The sequence below is a fragment of the Triturus cristatus genome, chromosome 2_1 (assembly GCF_964204655.1).
Source record: "Triturus cristatus chromosome 2_1, aTriCri1.1, whole genome shotgun sequence".
NCBI classification, from domain to species: domain Eukaryota; kingdom Metazoa; phylum Chordata; class Amphibia; order Caudata; family Salamandridae; genus Triturus; species Triturus cristatus.
The window spans coordinates 977,365-998,439 of NC_140581.1; the positions used below are offsets into that span (position 1 = coordinate 977,365).

Sequence of the window (21,075 nt, forward strand, 5' to 3'; positions counted from 1 at the left end):
TACAGAAAGAGTGAAAATGAAGATAATTATAAGTGGAAGGATTTTGCCACATATATATTTCTAGAAAATTGTTTTGAATTGGGTGAAGATCAGCGTATTTGTAAATACTGTTACAACAAGTTAGAGGAAAATAGAATGCCGACCAGAGCTGTACATAATAATTTAGAATTGGATGCTATTCCTGCTGAACTTTCTGAATTAAATACATATGAGTCTATACTCATTCAATGTGTTCATCCGTTCCAGACCATAGTACGTATGGAGCCCAAAACTGGTAAATTACCTCCTTCAGATTTACTGAGAGGTTTAAAAGGTAGAGTGGTGTATTTGCCCTTGGATTTGAAAAAAAATATGGAAACTATTGATGCGGATACTTTGGAAACTGAACCATTAATTATTCTGGTTAATGGTGTACCTACAAAGAATAAGAAGATTTGGCAGGAGCTGGTAGATGTACGGAAAGTACAAAAAGCAAATTTGTATTTGAAAAGGAATAACAAATGGTATGAATCAATTTATATAGAAGAAGAAGAAGAAGAAGAAGATTTACAAGAAGACACAGAAACACCAACTGGACAAATTGAAAAAGTGGACAAGTCAAAGGAAGAAGAAATTTATGAACATTTTAGCATACATCCTCTTCATTCAAAAGAAGTTATGGGAGACAATATTGATCTCTTTCAGATGAAGAAAGCAAAAGGAACTCCCGTGAGTGTATGGGAGGAGAGCTTGGAAGCTCGATGTTTTCCCCAGCTGTTTCCTAAAGGAAAAGGAGGACGATACGATGAACGTCCAGAACAGATTCCAGCTTCTGAGTATCGGACTACAAGACTATATGCTGAAGATCCCAGATTTCGACAAAGTATTCCTTATTTGTTCCATCTTTTATTTGAAAGCGACTTGTCTGCACTGTCTTATGCAGTAAATCACATTTTAAAAAGTGGAGTACATTTACAAAATGTGTCTGCTAAGGATTTTATGGAGAAAGTGCAGCACCGAGATGATCATTTGGAAACACAACTGATCAATCTGATGGCTTGTCAGCGTGGGACAAATGAATATTGGTACCGACGCCATGGTGAACTAAAATGCATGTTACGGAATTTAGGAACACCAACATGGTTCCTTACCCTAAGCTGTGCCGAGTACGCTTGGGATGATTTACTGGATTTTCTACGAGAGGCCAATTCAAACATTAAAAACATCGAATACAAGACAGCAGGAGAACTGTGCTCATTGGATCCGGTTAATGTTTGCAGATATTTCAATCATAGATTTGAGGCTATGATGTCCTTCATCTGCAATAAAAAAAATCCACCTCTTGGAGAAGTAGTGGATTTCTTTTGGAGAAAAGAGTACCAGGCAAGAGGTGCTCCTCATATTCATATGCTGTTGTGGATCAAGGATGCCCCAAAGTTTGGAACAGATACTGATGAAGCAGTGTTATCTTACATTGAAGAATATGCAACATGTGCTATACCAAAAAGCACAGAAGAGAACAAGTTAAAGGAGCAAGTTTTACGTTTCCAAAGTCATCGGTGTGGAAAATACTGTCGACGGAAATACAAGAGCAAAGAAAAATACTACACTAAATGTCGATTTGGATTTCCTAGACCTGTTCTTTCAAATGGAAGAGTAAACAGTTTTATGTCAGCTGTGAGACATACTATCACAAGAAAATCACCTAAGAATACCTACAACCTTAAAAGAAAAGAAGAATCAAAAAATATAAATGACTACAACCCAGTCATTTTATCCATGTGGAACGCTAACATGGATATACAGTATGTTGCTGACAATTCCATTGCTGTTGCTCGATATGTAACGTCTTACATTACGAAATCAGAAAAAACAGAATTGAAGGAAATGTGGGAAGAGATTTCTCACGAGAAGACTGTCAGTAAGAAGCTGTACAGTTTCAGTTTGAAGATGTTATCGCATCGAGAAATTGGATCCTACGAATGTTCAGATAGGTTATCTTCTGCAAGTCTCTACTCGAAGTCAAGAAGAATAATTTGGGCAAGTTTAGGCCTTGCAGCAATGAGAAATCGGGTACTGAAATCTGTAGGAGAAATTGAATATTTGGCCGAGAATGACCCAGAAAGTACAGATATTTTGAAATCAAACATGTTGGACACTTATTATCCCAAGAGAAGTCATCATCTGGAGAACATGTGTCTCTATGAAGTGTTGCAGAACTACATTTATTCACGGAAAGCTGCAGAAGCCATCAACAATGGAAAATATAAAGTCGTTGGTGAAGAAGGATGTTTGGTGAAGCAAACAAAAGGAAGTTTGATAAATCACCGGAAGCTGAGTTGTGACACTACTGACAAGAAGGAATTTTACTACTTGGCTCTTTTACAGTTGTTTAAACCATGGCGTACAGAGGATGAACTACTGGGAGAATTTCAAAGCTATGAAGATTCTTTTAATGCTTGCAAAGACAGCATACAATGCAGTACATTCTCAACTTATCTGCAAATGTTAAATGAAGAAATTGAACAGGAAACTACAATTGCAGCAGAAATAGCTAGAGACAGTTCTCAGGACAGCCAAAGTTCAGGAACACTCAGTCAATATCCCCTAGGACAACCAATCGTTGAAAATGAAGCATCAATAGCCATGAATGAAGTGGAAACGGCTATGAATCAAGCTCAAGAAGAATTTATAGACTTAGAAAATTTGGAAAGACAACTGAATCAAGAGCAGCAACAAATTTATGAAGAGATCAAAAACAAAATTGATCACGGATTTCTACATGAAAAAAAAGAGTGCTCATGCACATCATTTCATCCAATCAGGATGTATGTAAGCGGACAAGCTGGAACTGGAAAAAGTTTCCTAATAAAAGTCATCAGAAGCTACCTAAAGCAAAAAACGGATTCTACTTTGTCTTGTGTGGTTACTGCTCCAACTGGGTTAGCAGCATATAACATAAAAGGAATCACTTTACATCGTTTGCTAATGTTACCAGTGGAGCATGAGAACAAAATACAATTCAACAAGCTAACTGGAGAAGCATCCTTGGAAGTTTCAAGAGTATTGAAGAAGATGCAAGTTCTCATTATTGATGAGGTGAGCATGGTATCAAACTTAATGCTTGCCTTTGTGCATTTAAGAATGCAGCAAATTTTGAAGACAGACTATGACATGTTATTTGGTGGAAAACACGTCATAGTTTTTGGAGATCTTTTGCAACTTACTCCAGTTAAAGGACAACCAGTATTTAATACTGTCACACATGAAGACACAAAGAAGTCATTGGGAAGCATCGGAAATACAAATATTTGGTCCTTCTTTGAGTACAAGGAACTTACTACTAATATGAGGCAAGCAAGCGATGAAGAATATGGAAGTATTCTGAAGGATATCAGAATTGGACTACTCACAGAAGTTGGCAAAAAAGCATTACAGAGTCGGCTGCTACATAATTTATTTCCAAAGGAAGAAATAGTTGCAGAGAAGATATACAAGAACATTGCAGAAAACAAAAGTGTCATCTGCTTAATGCCAACTCTACGTGAATGCTCAATATTCAATGAGGAGCTTTTGAAATTGGAAAAGGAAGAGATCAGGAAATTGGAAGCAGTGGACAAAATTGAGGATGGAAGAATTACTGTCACAGTAACAGGCAAAATGAAAAATAAATTGGACTCACTAGAGAAGAACATCTCCAAAACAGCTGGATTAGAAAAAAATCTATATGTTTGCATGAACTGTAGAGTATTTTTAAGAAGAAATTTGGATGTTGAAAAAGGTTTAGTTAATGGAGCTATGGGAAGAGTTGTGGGTTTTATTAATTATCAGAAAAAAGAAGGAATTGAATGTTTAAAAATAAAATTTGATCAGATAGAAGAAGTTAAAGATATTTGTCGTTGTACAGTTCGTTTCATGCTTGTGAAAGACTTATATGTACGTAGGAAGCAGTTTCCGTTTTCTCTAGCATATGCTGTAACTATTCACAAGTCTCAAGGATTGACTGTAGATTGTGCATTTGTGAACATTGGTTCAACTGTGTTCAAAGAAGGTATGGCATATGTTGCTTTGTCACGAGTGAAAACATTATCAGGTTTCTTCATGATAGAGTTTGATGACTCAAAAGTTAGTGCTGATACAAACTGTGTAAAGGAGTATAATAGATTAAGAAGAAGCTATGCTCCTCATTTAGGTCAGTATCCTGTGTTAGAGAAACGTGTAGTTTCTCGTAAAAGAAAAAATGACAATATCTGTAATGAAGATGTAGAGAAGAGGAAAAAAAAGAGGAGTGATGTAATTGCAAGCAAAAAGAAAAAGGAAAATGAAGAACAGGTTGTAGGATGTCATTTTGAAAATAGCTCTGGTGTCAACTGCTACGCAAATGTAGTGCTGAATGTTGCATTTTATCTGGAAAGTTTGCAAGAGCAGATAATAGTAAATCAGGGAAAAAGATTCTGTTCAGAGCTGAGTCTCCTTTTTCAAAAGCTGAGTAAAGATAAAACTCAAATAGAAAGTGCTACTGAAATTAGAAAACTTTTAGATGTATGTTCAGGACGAACACAGTTTTCTCAAAATGTACAGCAAGACGTACAGGAATTTTTGATGCATTTTCTTCAGGTAGTGGAAGAAGAAGGAGTTCCCATTGACATTTTTTTTGGTCTCTCTTATAAATGGGAACATAGTTGTGATAATTGTTATAATATATGTGGTTCTAATGTTGATAATGAAAGGTTTATTTATTTGACATTGCCAGAAAGTAAAACAGTTACTTTTGCAAAATTAGTTAAAGATGCTAATCATAGCATGAAATGTGGTGAGTGTAAATCTGACATGTTTTCAACATTAATTTTAAAGGAATACGGACAGTATGTAATTTTAATGATGCAACGATGTAGAGCTGATGGTTCAAAATTGGATACTTTAATAAAGAAGTTTACAGGACAGCAATTATCAATTTCAGGAAAAACTTTTGTAACTGTTGCAATAATTTTCCATGATGGACCTACTGTTACTTCTGGACATTACACAGTTTATCTTAAATGTGAAAAAGGTTGGACACTGTGTAATGATTCCCAATTGATTTTCAAACAACGTTTGCCTTTTGATTTAGCAAATTCCTATCTAATCTTCCTGAAATCTAAATTTTAGACAGATTTGGCAAGATCTGGACAAAATAATTTTACCATTTTACTGGATTACCATTGCAATTTTGTAGAAAAAAGATTTTTTAAATTATCATTTGGCCTAATGGAAAGATAACCAATTGTAATGTGGACTTTTTTAATTTTTAATGAAACTTTGAAAAACCAATAATTTAGAGATAATCGGTAACATCTGCACAATTTAAATTTTGGAATGTTATTGGACTGCCATTGGAATGTTTTTCAAAAATGATTTAAAAAATTACTATTTGGCCATGCGGAAAAGTAACCAATTCTATTGTGGACTTAATAAATTATTCCAAAAATTTTCGTGAACCAAAATGTAACAGAGAATCGGTGAGATCTGGACAAATTAAACTTTAGAATTTTATTTGATTACTGTTGGAAATTTATTCCCCAAAAAATTTTAAAATTACTATTTGGCCTAAAGGAAATGGAATCAGATGTATTGTGGAGTTATTTGAGATATAATATTGTGATTATACTTCTGAAACAAACATATCAGACGGTATTTTAAAGAAATAACTATTGGTATTAGATGATATTTTTTAGAATATTATGCATTTCTATAATGTTAAGTTTAAGTAAAAAGAGATTCTGGGCTTTTTTATTACAATCTTTGTGATTGTTATTTTTTTTTGCCCGCTGTAAAATGATGAATGCAATTGCTTTCACAATTTATAGTGAAATGCAATATATTCTGAAAACAGCAAAAATAAGGCAAAAATATTTTTGGGAAAAAAATGTAAATATGTGTACTGTATTATAAAATGTTTTAAAAATATTAATACTTTTTTCTTTTTTTTCAGATTCATATAGAAAATTTTCGAAAACTAGAACCATTTTTAAAGCTATTTTTAAAAAAAACAAATGAATAAATATTTTTTTGAGTGAGTATGGTAAGTCAATAATAATAATTGTAGTCTCTCAAGGACCTTGTAATGTGATAATTGATTTTTAGTGTTTTTTTTAAAAAATAAAAAAAAAGTACGCGCACCGTACGCGTACGGTAAAAAAAAAAAAAAAAAGTTTTTTAAAAAATATATAAAAAATAGATGAAAGGTAAGGTTGGCTCTTAAAAGAGCCGTTGTGTTCATGCAGGGACAGAGGAAAGAAAGATTGGGAATATTAGACGGTACGACAAGTGTGCTGATCTATTTTACTGTTCACTAGGGAAACACTGGTCTCCCTATAAGTAATTAGATCGTGACAATGGGCGCACCGTACTTCAACCCTCGCAAACCGAGGGTTAATTTCCAGAGGACCAGAAAAAGGAGATGCTCCCCCCACAGATGAAGGGCTCACCTGACCTGCAGAAGAAGGAGTCAGCTCTGCAGATGATGGTCCAGGCTGAGCTGCTGTGGATGTACTTGCTTGTCTTTCTGAAGAGTTACCTCCAAAAAGATGACCATGTGTCCTTTTGTGTACATCCTTGAGGTGTCTCTTCATGGTGTGATTCCCAAAGGAATACTTCCTGTCAGGATTACCTCTAGAAAGTACACGCTGACACAGCCTGCAAGTTACTAAGGGTGCATTCACCTTTTGCTGGCCTTCAGGAAAAGTAAAATAATCCCATACATAAGAGGGCTTTTGTTTCCTCGATCTCTGCCTCAAGACAGTGCTGCTAGTGCTAGCCTCACTCTCAGAAGAGCTCTGCTGTTCTGCCATCGTATCTCCTAAGGGATCACAAGCAGAAATGAGGGGAATGGGTGTGGTGTAGGAGAGTTCTAGAACTGAAAGTAGTTTCAACCAATCAAAAGTTGTGTTTCATGATCACATGACCTACCGTACGCTTACGGTACGCTTACGGCAAAAGTGCGCATGCGCGTAAAAAAGACACGCGCTTGCGCGCATGCGCATAACAGACACTACCCGACACTTCCGCGTAACGTGCGCGTGTAGCGCACACGCGTACGCGTCCCACGCGGAGTACGCGCGGCTACGCAAATTGCGTAACTATACGCAAGCAGCGTGGATGAATTACGGACGTAGCGTAAACCGTACGCTTACCGTGAGCTTACGGTACGCGTACTAAAAAAATAATAAAAAAAATAGAAAAAAAGTACTGCAAATAAATTTTACATGTTTATTTTAAAAAATATATTAAAAAAAACATATTAAAGAATTTTAAAAATTTAATCATAGTCTTTATAAAAGGTAAGAAAATTAAAATAAAAATATGTTAGAAAAAATAGAAGAAAAAAAAAAAATTAGCATTTAAAAAACCTTGCAAATTCACTGAAAAAACCATGGGTTTCACACACGTTATAGTTAGGACTTAGCATTTAAAAAACCTTAGAAATTCAGTGAAAAAACCATAGGTTTCACACACGTTATAGTTAGGAATTAGGATTTAAAAAACCTTAGAAATTCAGTGAAAAAAACCATAGGTTTCACACATGTTATAGTTAGCTGGACATTTTACTCGTAAAAAACCATTGAAATTGCCACGTTATAGTTAGTTCAGCTAACTATAACTCGCGCGCCCGCAATGCACTGCTGATGACGTCACATATTACATCACTCATGACATGGTCAGTGACATCACTCATGACATCACTGATGACATCTCAAATGACATCACTGATGACATCATCCAGTGAATGTGTGTTTTTCTGAAAATTAAATATGTTTTATTTATGTATATGTCAAGGTCGATGGAAGAATAAATGGGTATATAAGTGTCTAAATGGATGATTTGTTTTTGAAAAATTGATTGTGTAGCTGACTGATTAAGTGTATCATAGTGAATACATGGCTTAGTGAGTAATGTTTAAATATGGAAATATCTGTATCAGTCTCTCACTTTGTGTATATGTGGCTGCATGGGTTGGTGAGTAGCTACATGGGTGTCTATATGGGTTATTAGTTGGTTTTTTGAGTATCAGTCTGAGTGTCTTCATGGTTCGGTGGCGGGTATTACGTAGTGCATAGGTGCATGAATGAGTGGCTCACTCTTTGTATATGTTGAAGACAGCATGTGTGCAGGACTGTATGGGTGGATGAGTGTGTGTATGGGTGTGTTAGTGAGTGAATGACTGTCTCAATAGTGTCTTTATGAGTAACTACATATGTTTTAAACTAGTATATGTGACTATTGGTGTAAATAAGTGAGTATATGTGAGAGTGAGACATTGGAAGAGTTCCTGTATGAATAAGTATGTGTTTCTATAAGTGATTGTTTAAAAGACTAAGTATGTGTAAGTTTCCGTAGAAGTAAGTGTGGTGGTGTGTGAATAACTGTATATGCAAGTAAATGTATGTTTTATTCTTTATTAGCATGGGTGACTATGTGTGTGAGTAGCTCTATGGATAAGTGGCATTGTGTAACAGGATGTATAGGTGTATGAGTACATATGATAAGTGAGTACATGTATGAGTGACTGTATTGAACTGTTGGTGAATGAATGGATGTGTATGTGGATCTTAGAATTACTGAAGAGGTTGTTGTAACTGTTATTGGTATGTCCATTCTTTTGTAAATTTTAGTCTCTATTTTTGTATGTGTGTATCAAAGGTTATATTAGGGTGAGAGGAGGTCTACCACTCTATCACAAGGATGATGTCATCAGTGATGTCATTTGAGATGTCATCAGTGATGTCATGAGTGATGTCACTGACCATGTCATGAGTGATGTAATATGTGACGTCATCAGCAGTGCATTGCGGGCGCGCGAGTTATAGTTAGCTGAACTAACTATAACGTGGCAATTTCAATGGTTTTTTACGAGTAAAATGTCCAGCTAACTATAACATGTGTGAAACCTATGGTTTTTTTCACTGAATTTCTAAGGTTTTTTAAATCCTAATTCCTAACTATAACGTGTGTGAAACCTATGGTTTTTTCACTGAATTTCTAAGGTTTTTTAAATGCTAAGTTCTAACTATAACGTGTGTGAAACCCATGGTTTTTTCAGTGAATATATATTAAACACACATACATATCATTTTAGAACATAAATATTTTTTGCGAGAGTCGCGCACCCAGCGCGCCCCAGCACGTATATGACATCACGTGGGACCCGCCACCACACAAGCGTCGCATACCGTAATGCGCATGTGTTGAGAATGCGCAGGAGCAGAAGTCGCGGACTGGTCGCATACCAATCGCGCACATCACGTAATATTAAATGTATATGATGTAACTGAAAAACACGCAGCCGTCGCACACTGTACGCGGATCCTTCATGACGTTTCTAAAATGGCGGCTGGCATCCGCGCACCCACCGTGATGTGTACGTTTTGGGTGCGCGACTCCAAAACAAAATTCTGAAAAGAAAACAATATAAATATATTAAAATAAAAAAATAAAAAACAAACAATTATTCATTTCAATGTTTAATTTTCTTTTGCAATTTTCAGAAAAATATATAATGTTATTTAATGAATAAAATATTTATAAATAAACAGTTAAAAAACTGTAGAAAATCAGTACAAAAAAATAGGTATTACTACTATTACACTTAAAAATTTGAATTTAAAAAACCTTTGAAATTCACTGAAAAAAAACATAGGTTTCAGAGACGTTATAGTTAGACATTAGCATTTAAAAAAGCTTTGAAATTCACTGAAAAAACCATAGGTTTCAGAGATGTTCTAGTTAGAAATTAGCATTTAAAAAAACCTTAGAAATTCACAGAAAAAACCATAGGTTTCATGGGTGTTATAGTTAGCTGGACATTTCACTCGTACAGAACCATAGAAATTCCTCCGTTATAGTTAGTTCTGCTAACTATAACTCGCGCGCCCGCAATGCACTGCTGATGATGTCACATATTACATCATTCATGAAATGGTCAGTGACATCAGGAAAAGTAATCAGCAGCCGATCATAAAGTACCTGGGTGAATTTCTAATCGGAAGCCTGTCTCCTCCTTCCTCACTCCAGTGTCTGGGTTTCCTCCCTCTAGTCTGGGGAATGTCAGCATGCACTTTCACTGTGTGGGAAAGCAACCGGACCTGCATTGTGTGCACATGAACAGGCCAGAGGCTTCCAAGATGGATCTCGCAGGCCTGGGTCTTCTAGTTCACTCAGGCCCTTCACTAGACTACATGCACGCATCCAGGGGCTTGGATCTTGGTGCAAGGATTCCAGGCCACAGCTAGCAGAACTTTCGGTGCATGGGCCAGTAGGCTGTCATTCACATAAGGTACGCAAAAAGGCCATGTCATACTCTAAACTAGGACCCCAGATACTTGGAGTCAGGAATGCAAGCAGGGAAACAACTTTACACCATGCAGGGGACATTCCCGTCGCAACATCCAGCATGGCAATTTAAGGGATTTATGAAAAAGATTACAGAAAATAATAGCTACTGTCCATGTGTTGGAACTGCAAGTTCCCAATGGAGCATTCACTCTCGAAGTGTCTTTCGGTTTTAAAATTGCGACCTATGCATCTTTGCACAGAGTTTTTAATGTTTTTGGTTTCAGTCAGTGTCCAGGATATAGACTTGTTGGGGTAAATACATGATCTAGATACCACTACTACATTAGGAATATTTTTAATTTATTTTAGAAAAAGAGGACTGTTTTTTAGATATTTCCAATTGTTGTGTTTTACTTTAAAATACCGTATGTTTTAGGGATTTGCTAATGAAAACATTTGAGTAAACGTGAAGTTGAAGTGAGTCTATGAGGAATACCTTCTGTTGCATATCCATTTGACCAGGGTCCGTAAATTGTTCCAGTTGAAAATTCTTTGATTAACTTCTTTTTAAATATGAAACAAAGAAAAGTCTCAACCACATGAAACCGGCAGGGTTTGTGTTCCGTCCTCAGGGTCTAATAAAAGGGGGTTTAATACAAGGGAAGAATTAGGTAATAATGTGCTAATAGTCCCTAACATGTATGTTTTTTGTATTCCTCTAGATACTACGTGTTCAGTTTAACTGTATGTAATTTGTTTACGCTGACACTGAGGTGCGCGTTTATTATCATCCCTTTCTTATTTTATCACTTTATTACAGGTTGTGCAAGGAGTGGTACATATGGGGCTGGTCCCCATGTGGTCCTGAAGAAGAGGTTTAGGGGATAGCCTCGAAACATGTTGACTTCCAATATCAGGAACTATTAGCACATTATTACCTAATTCTTTCCTTTTATTAAACCCCCTATTTATCCTTTACCAACTAGGAGCAAGAATAAACTCATTTATGCTCACTAGCTAGGTAATTTTTAAATCAACCCACCCACACTACTCCCCCTTCACTGCACTACACATAGTCTTTACAATTCAGTGCTCCTACGTAACTGTACGTAACTGTCGCAAGTCGCAGCACGCCCCAAGCAGTAGATGATGATGAAGGATGTCACCTAGGGGAAACCTTTGGTGAGTGAGGGGACTCAAGACAAGTATTTTCTTTTCTTTATTTGAGGTGCGTCTTACTCATTAAGTAGACCCCTCCATTTCCCTACTAGCTAGGTTCCCTGATCCACGATCTCAGATCTTTTTTGTCTAATATGAGTATTGTGAAAGGTTGGGTTAGGAAGAGGGTTACGGTTAACATGAGGGTTAGGGTTATGGATCATTATGGCTGGGGTAAGTATTAAAAAGAGGATTAAAGGTTAGATGATGGTGAAGGACTGGGATAGGGTTACAGTTTACATGAGAGTTAGAGTTATGAATAGATTATGGTTAAGGTAAAGATTAATGTGAAAGTTAGAGCATGAAGAAGGGCTGGGATAAGGATAAGGTTTTGGTAAATATGAGGGTTATTTATGAATAGTTCATGGATAAGGTAAGGATTAATATGAGGGTTGGAATATTGTGAACGATTGGGTTAGGAAGAGGGTTATGATTAACATGAGGTAAAGAATAGGTTACGTTATGGATTAATGTGAAGGTTAGAGTACGATGAAAGAGGGTTATGAATAAGTTATGGTAAGGATAGGTTGGGGTAGGAAGAAAGGTATGGTTAACATGAGGATTTAGGTGAGGGGTCAATTATGGCTAGGTTAAGGATTAAGGTGAAGGTTAAAAATTAGTTGTTAAGTTTAGAGGATGCTGAAAGGCTGGTTTATGGGTAGGCTTATGGTCAATGGGAGGGTTAGGGTAATGTACTGGTTATGGCTGGAGTAGGGATGAAGGTGTAGTTTGCTGGTTAGAGAGTGTTCAATGGTTGGGTCAGTGAGAGGGTTATGGTCAACACTCGGGTTAGGGTTATGTCTAGGGTAAGGATTATGGTGTAGGTTACTTGTGTTTGTGTTATGTTTAGGGTTAAGCAGGGAGTTGGAGACAGTGAATGTGGTTGAGTAAAAACCATTTTCTTCAGGAGTAGTTTGCAGGTTTGTTGCATCACTTGAAGCAAAGGTAGTTTGGTTATGGTGGATTCTCTGTAATTACACAATCTCTAAATACAAATCACTCTTAGAATACACAGTATTTAAATGAATTCTGAGCTGGAATATTAACTTATGAAGCGGTATCTAAAACATGGTTTAAGATAATGGGATATGTCTTTTGTTCGCCAGAACACAAGCTTGGCTTCCGCAATGGAGGTGGGCTTGACCAGTCTCGAAGAGTATAATTTGTCAGATGAAAAAACCACGTTTTGTGAAGGGTTCAAAAAGGAGGTCCAAGCTGACAGCATGTTGCCCATCGATCCCAATAATCTAAGAATTCCACACCAGCTGGATTCCGAAGGTGGAAGTCCGTCTAGGTCCCTATTGACTGGAGGCAGCGCGCATTTGAATTCAGGTTTTGGAAACTGCAGCAAATTACTAAAGGCAGCAGGAGATGCCTACCCACCTCTCTTGGTACGTTTTATAGCTTTCAAGCAACGCAGCGCTATGCAGTACCTGGGGCTACAATGCCAAAGGAGAGAGAAGGGCAGGGCATGGGCTAGCACAACACAGCAAAGGGAGAAGGGTCCCAAAAAGAGCATGGTCTTCAGATGAGGAGATTAGGGAAATACAGATCAGAATGTTGGGTAAATGTGGTCTGCTGAACCAACTGTACTGCTCAGCGTGCCAGCGCTGATCAGCTCCCAGAAAAGTTTATGCTTCGCCAGATCGCCTTTGATGAGGACAATAGACCAGCCCTTCCTCCCATTCGCCTGTCTGGTTCTCCGTTGTGTATTCACTGAGGTCATGTCAGGGAGGATACACCAACGTGATGCTCTAGCTTGGTGGATTTGCTCTCTTACTTTCAGACAGGATCAACGGTAGAAAAGCTGCATACATAATCGCTAATTCAGCTCTTTCTGTGTCAGCCACTAGCATTGCATCATTTTTTGTGTGCCACCCACTAGCACTTCATCATTGTTTATGTGTGCAGTACAGTTGGCAGGTACCAATAGTAGATATTTTTAATGATTAATTTCTTTGCCTGATTATTCATGAGCCTTGGGCGCTATCTTCTGAGGCGGCTGTCAACCCCTCGCATCATCCTGTAAACATGTCTGGTCTGGGGCCCTGTGTGATGTCTGTGGGTGAGTTAGGCACTCCAGTTCCGAATACACAGCTCCTGGGTGATGAGCACATTATACCTACAGGGCACGGACGGCCCATGGATTTTACTGTTAGTCTCCCAAGCACAGGTATGTTGATAGCTCACGGAACACATCCCTCTTAGGCAAAAAACTCTAAGTAGCTTCTAAAACAGCCAGAAAACACAAGTCTGCAATGCACCATCTTCAGTATTTGCACACTTACATGCATACATTTGTTTTTTTTGGTAGGCCCTGGTGTAGCCTACCCATTGAAGATGACTTGCATGTACTAATCTCCAGGTGCATCTGTCCCCATGTGAAAATCACCTTCTTTCCCCTGCAGGGACCGGTACAGGCATACGGGTACTCTACTGCGATCAGCCTAACAATAGGTACATATTCATCTTCAGCCACTGATCGTTGGTACTCTGTTAACTTAGTGAATAAAATTACTATACTGGGCCGGTCCAGTTACTCTGCCGAGCCCCTGTGAGCACACTCTTTCTGCCACTGGCACATCGCACCAAGAAATGAGGTCGGGTTATGTCTCCAATGCTGCATGGCAGAGCCTTCCCTAGGCAGCTTTGTAGTCGTACTTTTCTTGCCCGTGTGCAATCTCTGGTGAGTTGCCAAGTGTGATGACTGGCTGAAGTTTTTCCCACACACATTACAAACAAATGGTCTCTCGCCAGTATGTATTCGATGGTGTCGAACTAGAAGTGAAGGCCACTTAAAGCTCTTGCCACATTCATAGCATGTGTGTCTTTTATCTCCCATTTGGATCTGGTCATGCGGGACCTGGAGTGTTGACCTGTGCATCTGCTGGTGCATGATCAGAGTCGATGCTCGGCTAAAACCCGTCTCGCGTTGGCTGTATGCCAAAGGCACTTGCTGATATGGAACCGGATTGAAAAAATTGTTCAAATTATTACCAGAATCACTAAAATCCTGTTCTTGTTTGTGTGTGCATGTCCCTTTTTGTTCACAGCTGTCATCTGATCTACTAAGATCACTTGCACATTCAGTGGGCTCGGCTGGTCCCACTCCACCAGATGTCACCTGCTTTCTTCGTGCTGCACCCAGGCTCTTGTTGGATTCCCCCATCTCCAAACTCAAGAGAACCTTTCCTTTATGTCTTCGCAAATTTCTCTCATCAGATTCTTCTGTTACAGTAAATCCTTCAATACTGTTCTTATAGATGTTGTGCTCTGTGGATTGAAAGAAATACACAAACCATCTATTAACCAAAGTGCTATCCTACTTACATCTGGCAATTTCAAAGTATACAATATTGAATATGCTTGTTTGCAGCGGGCAGCCAGGCTTTAGACCGCCACCAGAAACAACATTGATCAGGAAGACATGAGAAAAGAAAGTGGAGACAGGAACAGCACCAACACGGCCACACATCAAGGAGAAGAACATTGCTTTCAAACACCAGGGAACAGGAGCAGTGTCAATACTCTCAAATATTAGGTTTAAGGAACACAGGCAACACTGTCACACTTCACCGAGGAGGAAGAGATACAAGGCTTTGAAACATCACAGAGGTGGAGAAGAAACAGCACTGTCACACTTCACAGAGGAATTGATACAAACCTTTCACACATCACAAAGAGAAGAGATACAAACCTTTCACACATCATGGTGGAGGAAGAGATTCAACGCTGTCACACTTCACAGAGGAGGAAAAGACACAACACTGTCACACATCACGCAGGAGGAAGAGATACAAGGCTGTCACTTCAGAGTGGAAGAAGAGATGCAATGCTGTCGCACATCACGGAGAAGGAAGAGAGAGAAGGGTGTTAATTTTAAAGTTGATAGGTTTTCTAAAACGCTTGAATATCCAAAGGTGTCTTGGCCCTGGCTTTAAAGCAGAGAGAAGAGGGAAGTAGAAGAACCAGGAAGCTACAGAGTGTTAAAAAGCCAGGTCTCAGGAGCATCCTGAAAGCCAGAAGGATGGGTGCCCCCTTGATGTGCAGCGGCAGAGCATTCCAAATCTTTGTGGCTCCCAGGAAAATACTCCTACCTCGTCCATGTGGTTTGCTTGACACTGGGGACAACTGCAGCTTTGGCAGTGGCTGAGCGTAGGGTCCTGCTCAGGGTATATCAATTACAACTGTGTTGTAAGAAGTCGGGCCAAGGCCATGAAGTGCTTTATAAGTGACACAGAGCACTTTGAAAGTAATCCTCTGTCTACTGGGGAGCGAGAGCAAGTTTCTAATGGCATTCAACACCAAGTGGTATTTTGGGATCTTTAGGAGTCTGACTGCAGCATTTTGCAGCATTTGCAATTTATTCAGCATGTACTGGTGCACAGCAAGGAGCATGTTGTTGCAGTAATTTAGTTTTGCCATTATTAGTGATGTGACCAGTTTTCTGGAGGTGTGCTGGAATAAACTGTGGTATCTTTTCTAATGTTCCGAGTGTGAGAAAGGCAGAAGAGGACTCCGCATTCAGATAGTCTGCATAGCTCAACTTGTGTCATCGATTGGAACACCAAGGTTCTGATGTCTTCTTGACAGGTATCGGTAAAGGGTCCATTTCCTCTGGCCAGCAAGACGGGGTCCAAAAGGAGGGTTGGGCTCCAAAAAGCATCACTTCAGTCTTTGCTGGGTACAATTTTAGACAATGTCTGTGCATCCAAGTGTTGACTGCCTGCGGATTCTGCACCTGTGTCGTCGTTGACCAGGATGACAATTTGGGTGTCGTCTGCGTAGGAGGTCAAGGAGAAGCCGAAGATTTTTATTAGGTCAGCCAAGGGGGTGATATAGACATTAAAACGGGTCACACTGAGCGAGGTCTCCTGAGGGAGCCTGCACGCAAGAGGAAAAGGATGTGAAAGGAAGTCCCCCAGCGGGACCGATTGCTCCCAACCAGAGAGGAAGGATTTCAACAAATCCCAGGCTGATCCAGTGATCCCAATTTCTGCTAGATATTCCAGCAGCAGCTCATAACCAACAGTATTAGAGGCTGCTGTGAGATCAAGCAGGAGGAGTGCTGTCCCTCCGCCTGATCGAGTGCCTGCCTAATCTCCTCGATTGTCTTGATCAGGGCCGTCTCCGTGCTATGGTCGTCATGGAAGCCAAATTAAGTGGCGTCCAAAAGATTGTTAGATTGAATAAGCTCAATTAGCTGGGTGTTCGTGATTTTTTCTTCAACCTCCGCTGGCAGAGGGAGGCAGGAAACGGGGCGGTAGCCGCTTGTATCCCTAGGATCCAGAGTCGCTTTTTTAGCAGTGGTAGTAAGGAGGCTTTTCTCCAGATGGAAGGGAACAGACAGGCCTTAGACATGAGATGAAAGATGGCTAGAAGCTGAGGGGAGATAGTCTCTGCACCCAGCTTAGCCCCCTTTGGAGGGCAAGTATCCTGGGGGAGCCTGAAGGTGTGGCTCTCAGTAGATTGGTAACGTCCTCTAGGGGCGGGGCATGGTGAACTCACTAAGGGTTGTCCACTCCTCAGGTATTGTGGTGGGAGCCCTATCGCTGGGAGTATGGGGGACGGATGAGGATAGCATGCTATATACTGCCTCAACTTTAAGCAGGAAAAAAGTCGACCAGAGTGTTACAGAAAGATTGGCTAATAGGACACACATATTTAGAGTTGTCCGTGGTTAGCTTTATGACTGTTTGAAATACTTATTTTGTGGAGTTTTTAGCTTCCTCTATCATTCAGGTGAAGTGAGAGGCCTTTTCCTGGTGATAAGAGTATTGTACGTAGCTAATCAAAGCTTGTATCTAGCCTTTTCCACCTCATTGTAATCTGCCCTTCATCTCTTCTCCGGTCCCAGCAGTGAACCAAGAGGGAGAGATGTTCATGACTTGACCGATTTAGGTGGAGCCAGAAGATTGGTAACAGAGTCTAACCATAAAATGTACTGGGAGACAGCGGTGTCTATGTTATTGGAGGGAGTTGGTAGTGAGTCATTTATCTTTGTAGAGTCACACTTCACACAAGAGGAAAAGAGACAAGACTGTCACATGCCAGAGTGGAGGAAGAGATACAAGGCTGTCACACTTCACAGAAGATATACAAGGCTGTCACACTTCACGGAGGAGGAAGAGATACAAGGCTGTCAAACTTCACGGACGAGGAAGAGATACAAGGCTGTGACACTTCACAGAAGAGGAAGAGATACAAGGCTGTCACACTTCACGGAAGAGGAAGATATACAAGGCTGTCACACTTCACGGACGAGGAAGAGATACAAGGCTGTCACACTTCACGGACGAGGAAGAGATACAAGGCTGTCACACTTCACGGACGAGGAAGAGATACAAGGCTGTGACACTTCACAGAAGAGGAAGAGAAACAAGGCTGTGACACTTCACGGAGGAGGAAGAGATACAAGACTATCACACTTCACAGAAGAGGAAGAGATACAAGGCTGCCGCACTTCACGGAGGAGGCAGAGATACAAGGATGTCACACTTCACGGAGGAGGAAGAGATACAAGGCTGTCACACTTCACGGTGGAGCAAGAGATACAAGGCTGTCACACTTCACGGAGAAGGAAGAGATACAAGGCGTTCACACTTCACGGAGGAGGAAGAGATACATGGCTGTCACACTTCACGGAAGAGGAAGAGATACAAGGCTGTCACCCTTCATGGTGGAGGAAGAGATACCAGGCTGTCACACTTCACGGAGGAGGAAGAGATACAAGGCTGTTAAACTTTACAAGGAGGAAGAGATACAATGCTGTCACACTTCACAGAAGAGGAAGATATACAAGGCTGTCACACTTCACGGAGGAGGAAGAGATACAAGGCTGTCACACTTCACAGAAGAGGAAGAGATACAAGGCTGTCACACTTCACAGATGAGGAAGAGATACTAGGCTGCCACATATCACAGTGGAGGAAGCGATACAAGGCTGTCATTTCATGGTGGAGGAAGAGATACAAGGCTGTCATATTTCATGGAGGAGGAAGAGATACAAGGCTGCCACACTTCATGGAGGAGGAAGAGACACAAGGCTGCCACACTTCACAAAGGAGGAAGAGACACAAGGCTGTCACACTCTGGCTGACCTCTAACTATCTACCACCCTGTATGGGTGTAAATAAAGATTCTGAGCTGAGGGAAGCTGGTAGGTGTGTTTGAGGCTGAAGTCCTACCAGTGCTGGCAGTGAGGGTAGCATTGCTCCAGTGGGGAGCATACTGCCCTGCTGAGAACCTTTTACAGTTCAGGAGTTATTGTTACCATAAGCTGCAGCTGGACCCTAACCCTAGTTTCCAATTCCCAGTCTGAAGTGGCAGAAGTTGTAATTCCTGTGAGTGCCATCACCGCTGTCTGCTCCTCCACCAATCAAAGATCATGGCCATGACTGGTTGGTTTAAAAATAAGGGCAGCTGAATATGGTTTATCCGGGGGACATACCTTTGAGTGAGCCCTATTTCCAGCACCAGTAGTCCCTGAACATGCACTGTGATACAGTCAGGACTTTGAAAACAAGCCGTTTTCACCAAAAGTCTTGTTTTCTACTGCATCTCAGGTGGTAGATGATTCGGCATATTTGTTCTTGGAAAGTTTTGCTGGAAACCCATCTGGGTTAATCCATGGCTATTGAGAAAATAGTGAAGCCGGAGAGTGTAGGCTGTCAAAAAGGAAGTCACTCATATTTTTATAAAGAGCCCTCACTCACCAACCTGGTTGGTGGCATTCTTCATCATTGGGCCCCCACCAGAGAGGCCGAGTGCCTCTACGGTGTGCTACAACGCTTGACTACAGCGGAGCGGGATTGTTTTGTGTTTTGGTGATTAGTGCAAAAGAAGTCAAGTCTTCAGTTCCTTCGTGAAGCCGGGGAGGGAGGTGGTTTGTCTGATGTAGATGCGTTCCAGGCGGTGGCTGCGAGGTAGGAGAAGGTGAGTGCTCCTGTTCTGGTTTTCCCGATGCGGGGTACTTCTGCAAAAGAGAACTGGGCTGAGCGTAGGGCCCTGTGGGGTACGTGGAGGTTTAGTCGCTGGTTCAGGTAGGCTGGCCCAGTGTTGTGGAGGGCTTTGTGTGCGTGGGTGAGGATCTTGAAATTGATTCTTTTCTCTATGGGGAGCCAGTGCAGTGTACGTAGGTGTTGCGAAATGTCGGGGTCCAGGATGATTCCGAGGTTGCGGGCTAGATTGGCGGGGGTGGGCGGGTTTCAGAGGGTGGGAGGCCACAAGGAGTTGCTCCATGCGTTGGGTTGAGGGCCCATGATGAGTACTTCTGTACTGTCTGTGTTAAGTTGAAGGCAGCTGTCTCATCCAGTCGGCGACTGCTTTCATGCCTACGTGGAAGTTGTGTCTGGCCTTGTCTGGGTCGTTGGAGAGGGAGAGGATGAGTAGGGTGTCATCGGCGTAGGAGATGTTTATTCTGTAGCTTCTGATGATCGTGGGTAGCAGGGCCATGTAGATGTTGAACAGCGTGGGGCTGAGGGAGGGTCCCTCGGGCACTCCGCAGGTGGCGGGTGTGGGATCTGAGAGGAAGATGGCGAGTCTCACTCATTGCGTTCTGCCCAAAAGGAAAGATTGGATCCAGTCGAGGGCCTTGTCTCTGATGCCGGCTTCGTAGAGTCTTCTTATCAGGGTGTGATGGGAGACTGTGTCGAAAGCCGCGGAGAGTTCGAGTAGGATGAGTGCCGCAGTCTCTCCCTCGTCCAGTAGGGAGCAGATGTCGTCTGTTGCGGCCAAGAGGGCTGTTTCGGTGCTGTGGTTAGACTTTAATCTGGATTGGGAGATGATGTTGTGGTCTTCTAAAAACGTGGCGAGTATGTCTGTTGACTGCTTTTTCAATGACTTTTGCATGAAATGGAAGCAGGGAGAAGGGGCTAAAGTTTTTGAGGTCGGTGGGGTCAGCCGAGGGTTTCTTGAGGAGGGGTGGATCTGGGCGTGTTTCCAGGCGTCAGGGAAGGTGGCGGCAGTTAGTGAGCAGTTGATGGTGAGGCGGAGCTTGGGGGCGATGGTGTCTGCAGCTCTGTTGAAGATTTGATAGGGTCAAGGGTCCGTGGGGGCCCCGAAGTGTATGGACTTAATAGTTTCCAGGGTATCCAGGGGTGTCGAGGAGGAGATTGTAGGTTTGTTGGTGTCGGGGTCAGGAAGGGGGGCTTTTGCGCGTTGTTTGTCCTTGTTGAAACTGTCGTAGATGGTCGTGATTTTGTGGTGGAAGTAGGTGTTGAGTCTGTCGCATAGGTCCTGTGAGGGTGGGATGCCTGAAGTTTCATTGTCGGGTTGGGCGAACTCCTTGATAATGCTGAAGAGTTTCTTGTGTTTTGTGTGCTTGTGAGGAGATCCTGTCTTGGATAGACTTCTTTCTGGTGTTTCTGATGAGTTCGTGGTGTGCGGTAGTGGCGGCTCTGAAGTTGCTGTGGGCTTATGGGGATTTGCTGGCACATGCATCAACGTAGGCTTTTTCGATTCCTTAATTGCGATTATTAAGGAATCGCAATTAAGGAATTGCAAAAGCCTATGCATGTAAAATTTGTGAGTACCATTAGGTACTCGCAAATTGCTCATGCAATTTCA

At 41.1% G+C, this 21,075-nt stretch overlaps 1 protein-coding gene across 2 annotated transcripts in view; it reads right to left on the bottom strand.

Annotated features, from left to right (window-relative positions):
* The window catches only part of LOC146863575 (uncharacterized), a 306,105-nt gene that overhangs the window by 146,205 nt on the left and 138,825 nt on the right, over window positions 1-21,075 (bottom strand). Inside the window, exon 4 of one of the 2 annotated variants that reach the window (XM_085627352.1) lies at window positions 14,633-14,781. In XM_085627352.1, the coding sequence (XP_085483478.1) occupies window positions 14,633-14,781 (149 nt within the window). Of the gene's footprint in view, window positions 1-10,633; window positions 14,782-21,075 lie in introns of those variants that run through there. The other variant, XM_085627345.1, reaches the window with a different exon arrangement.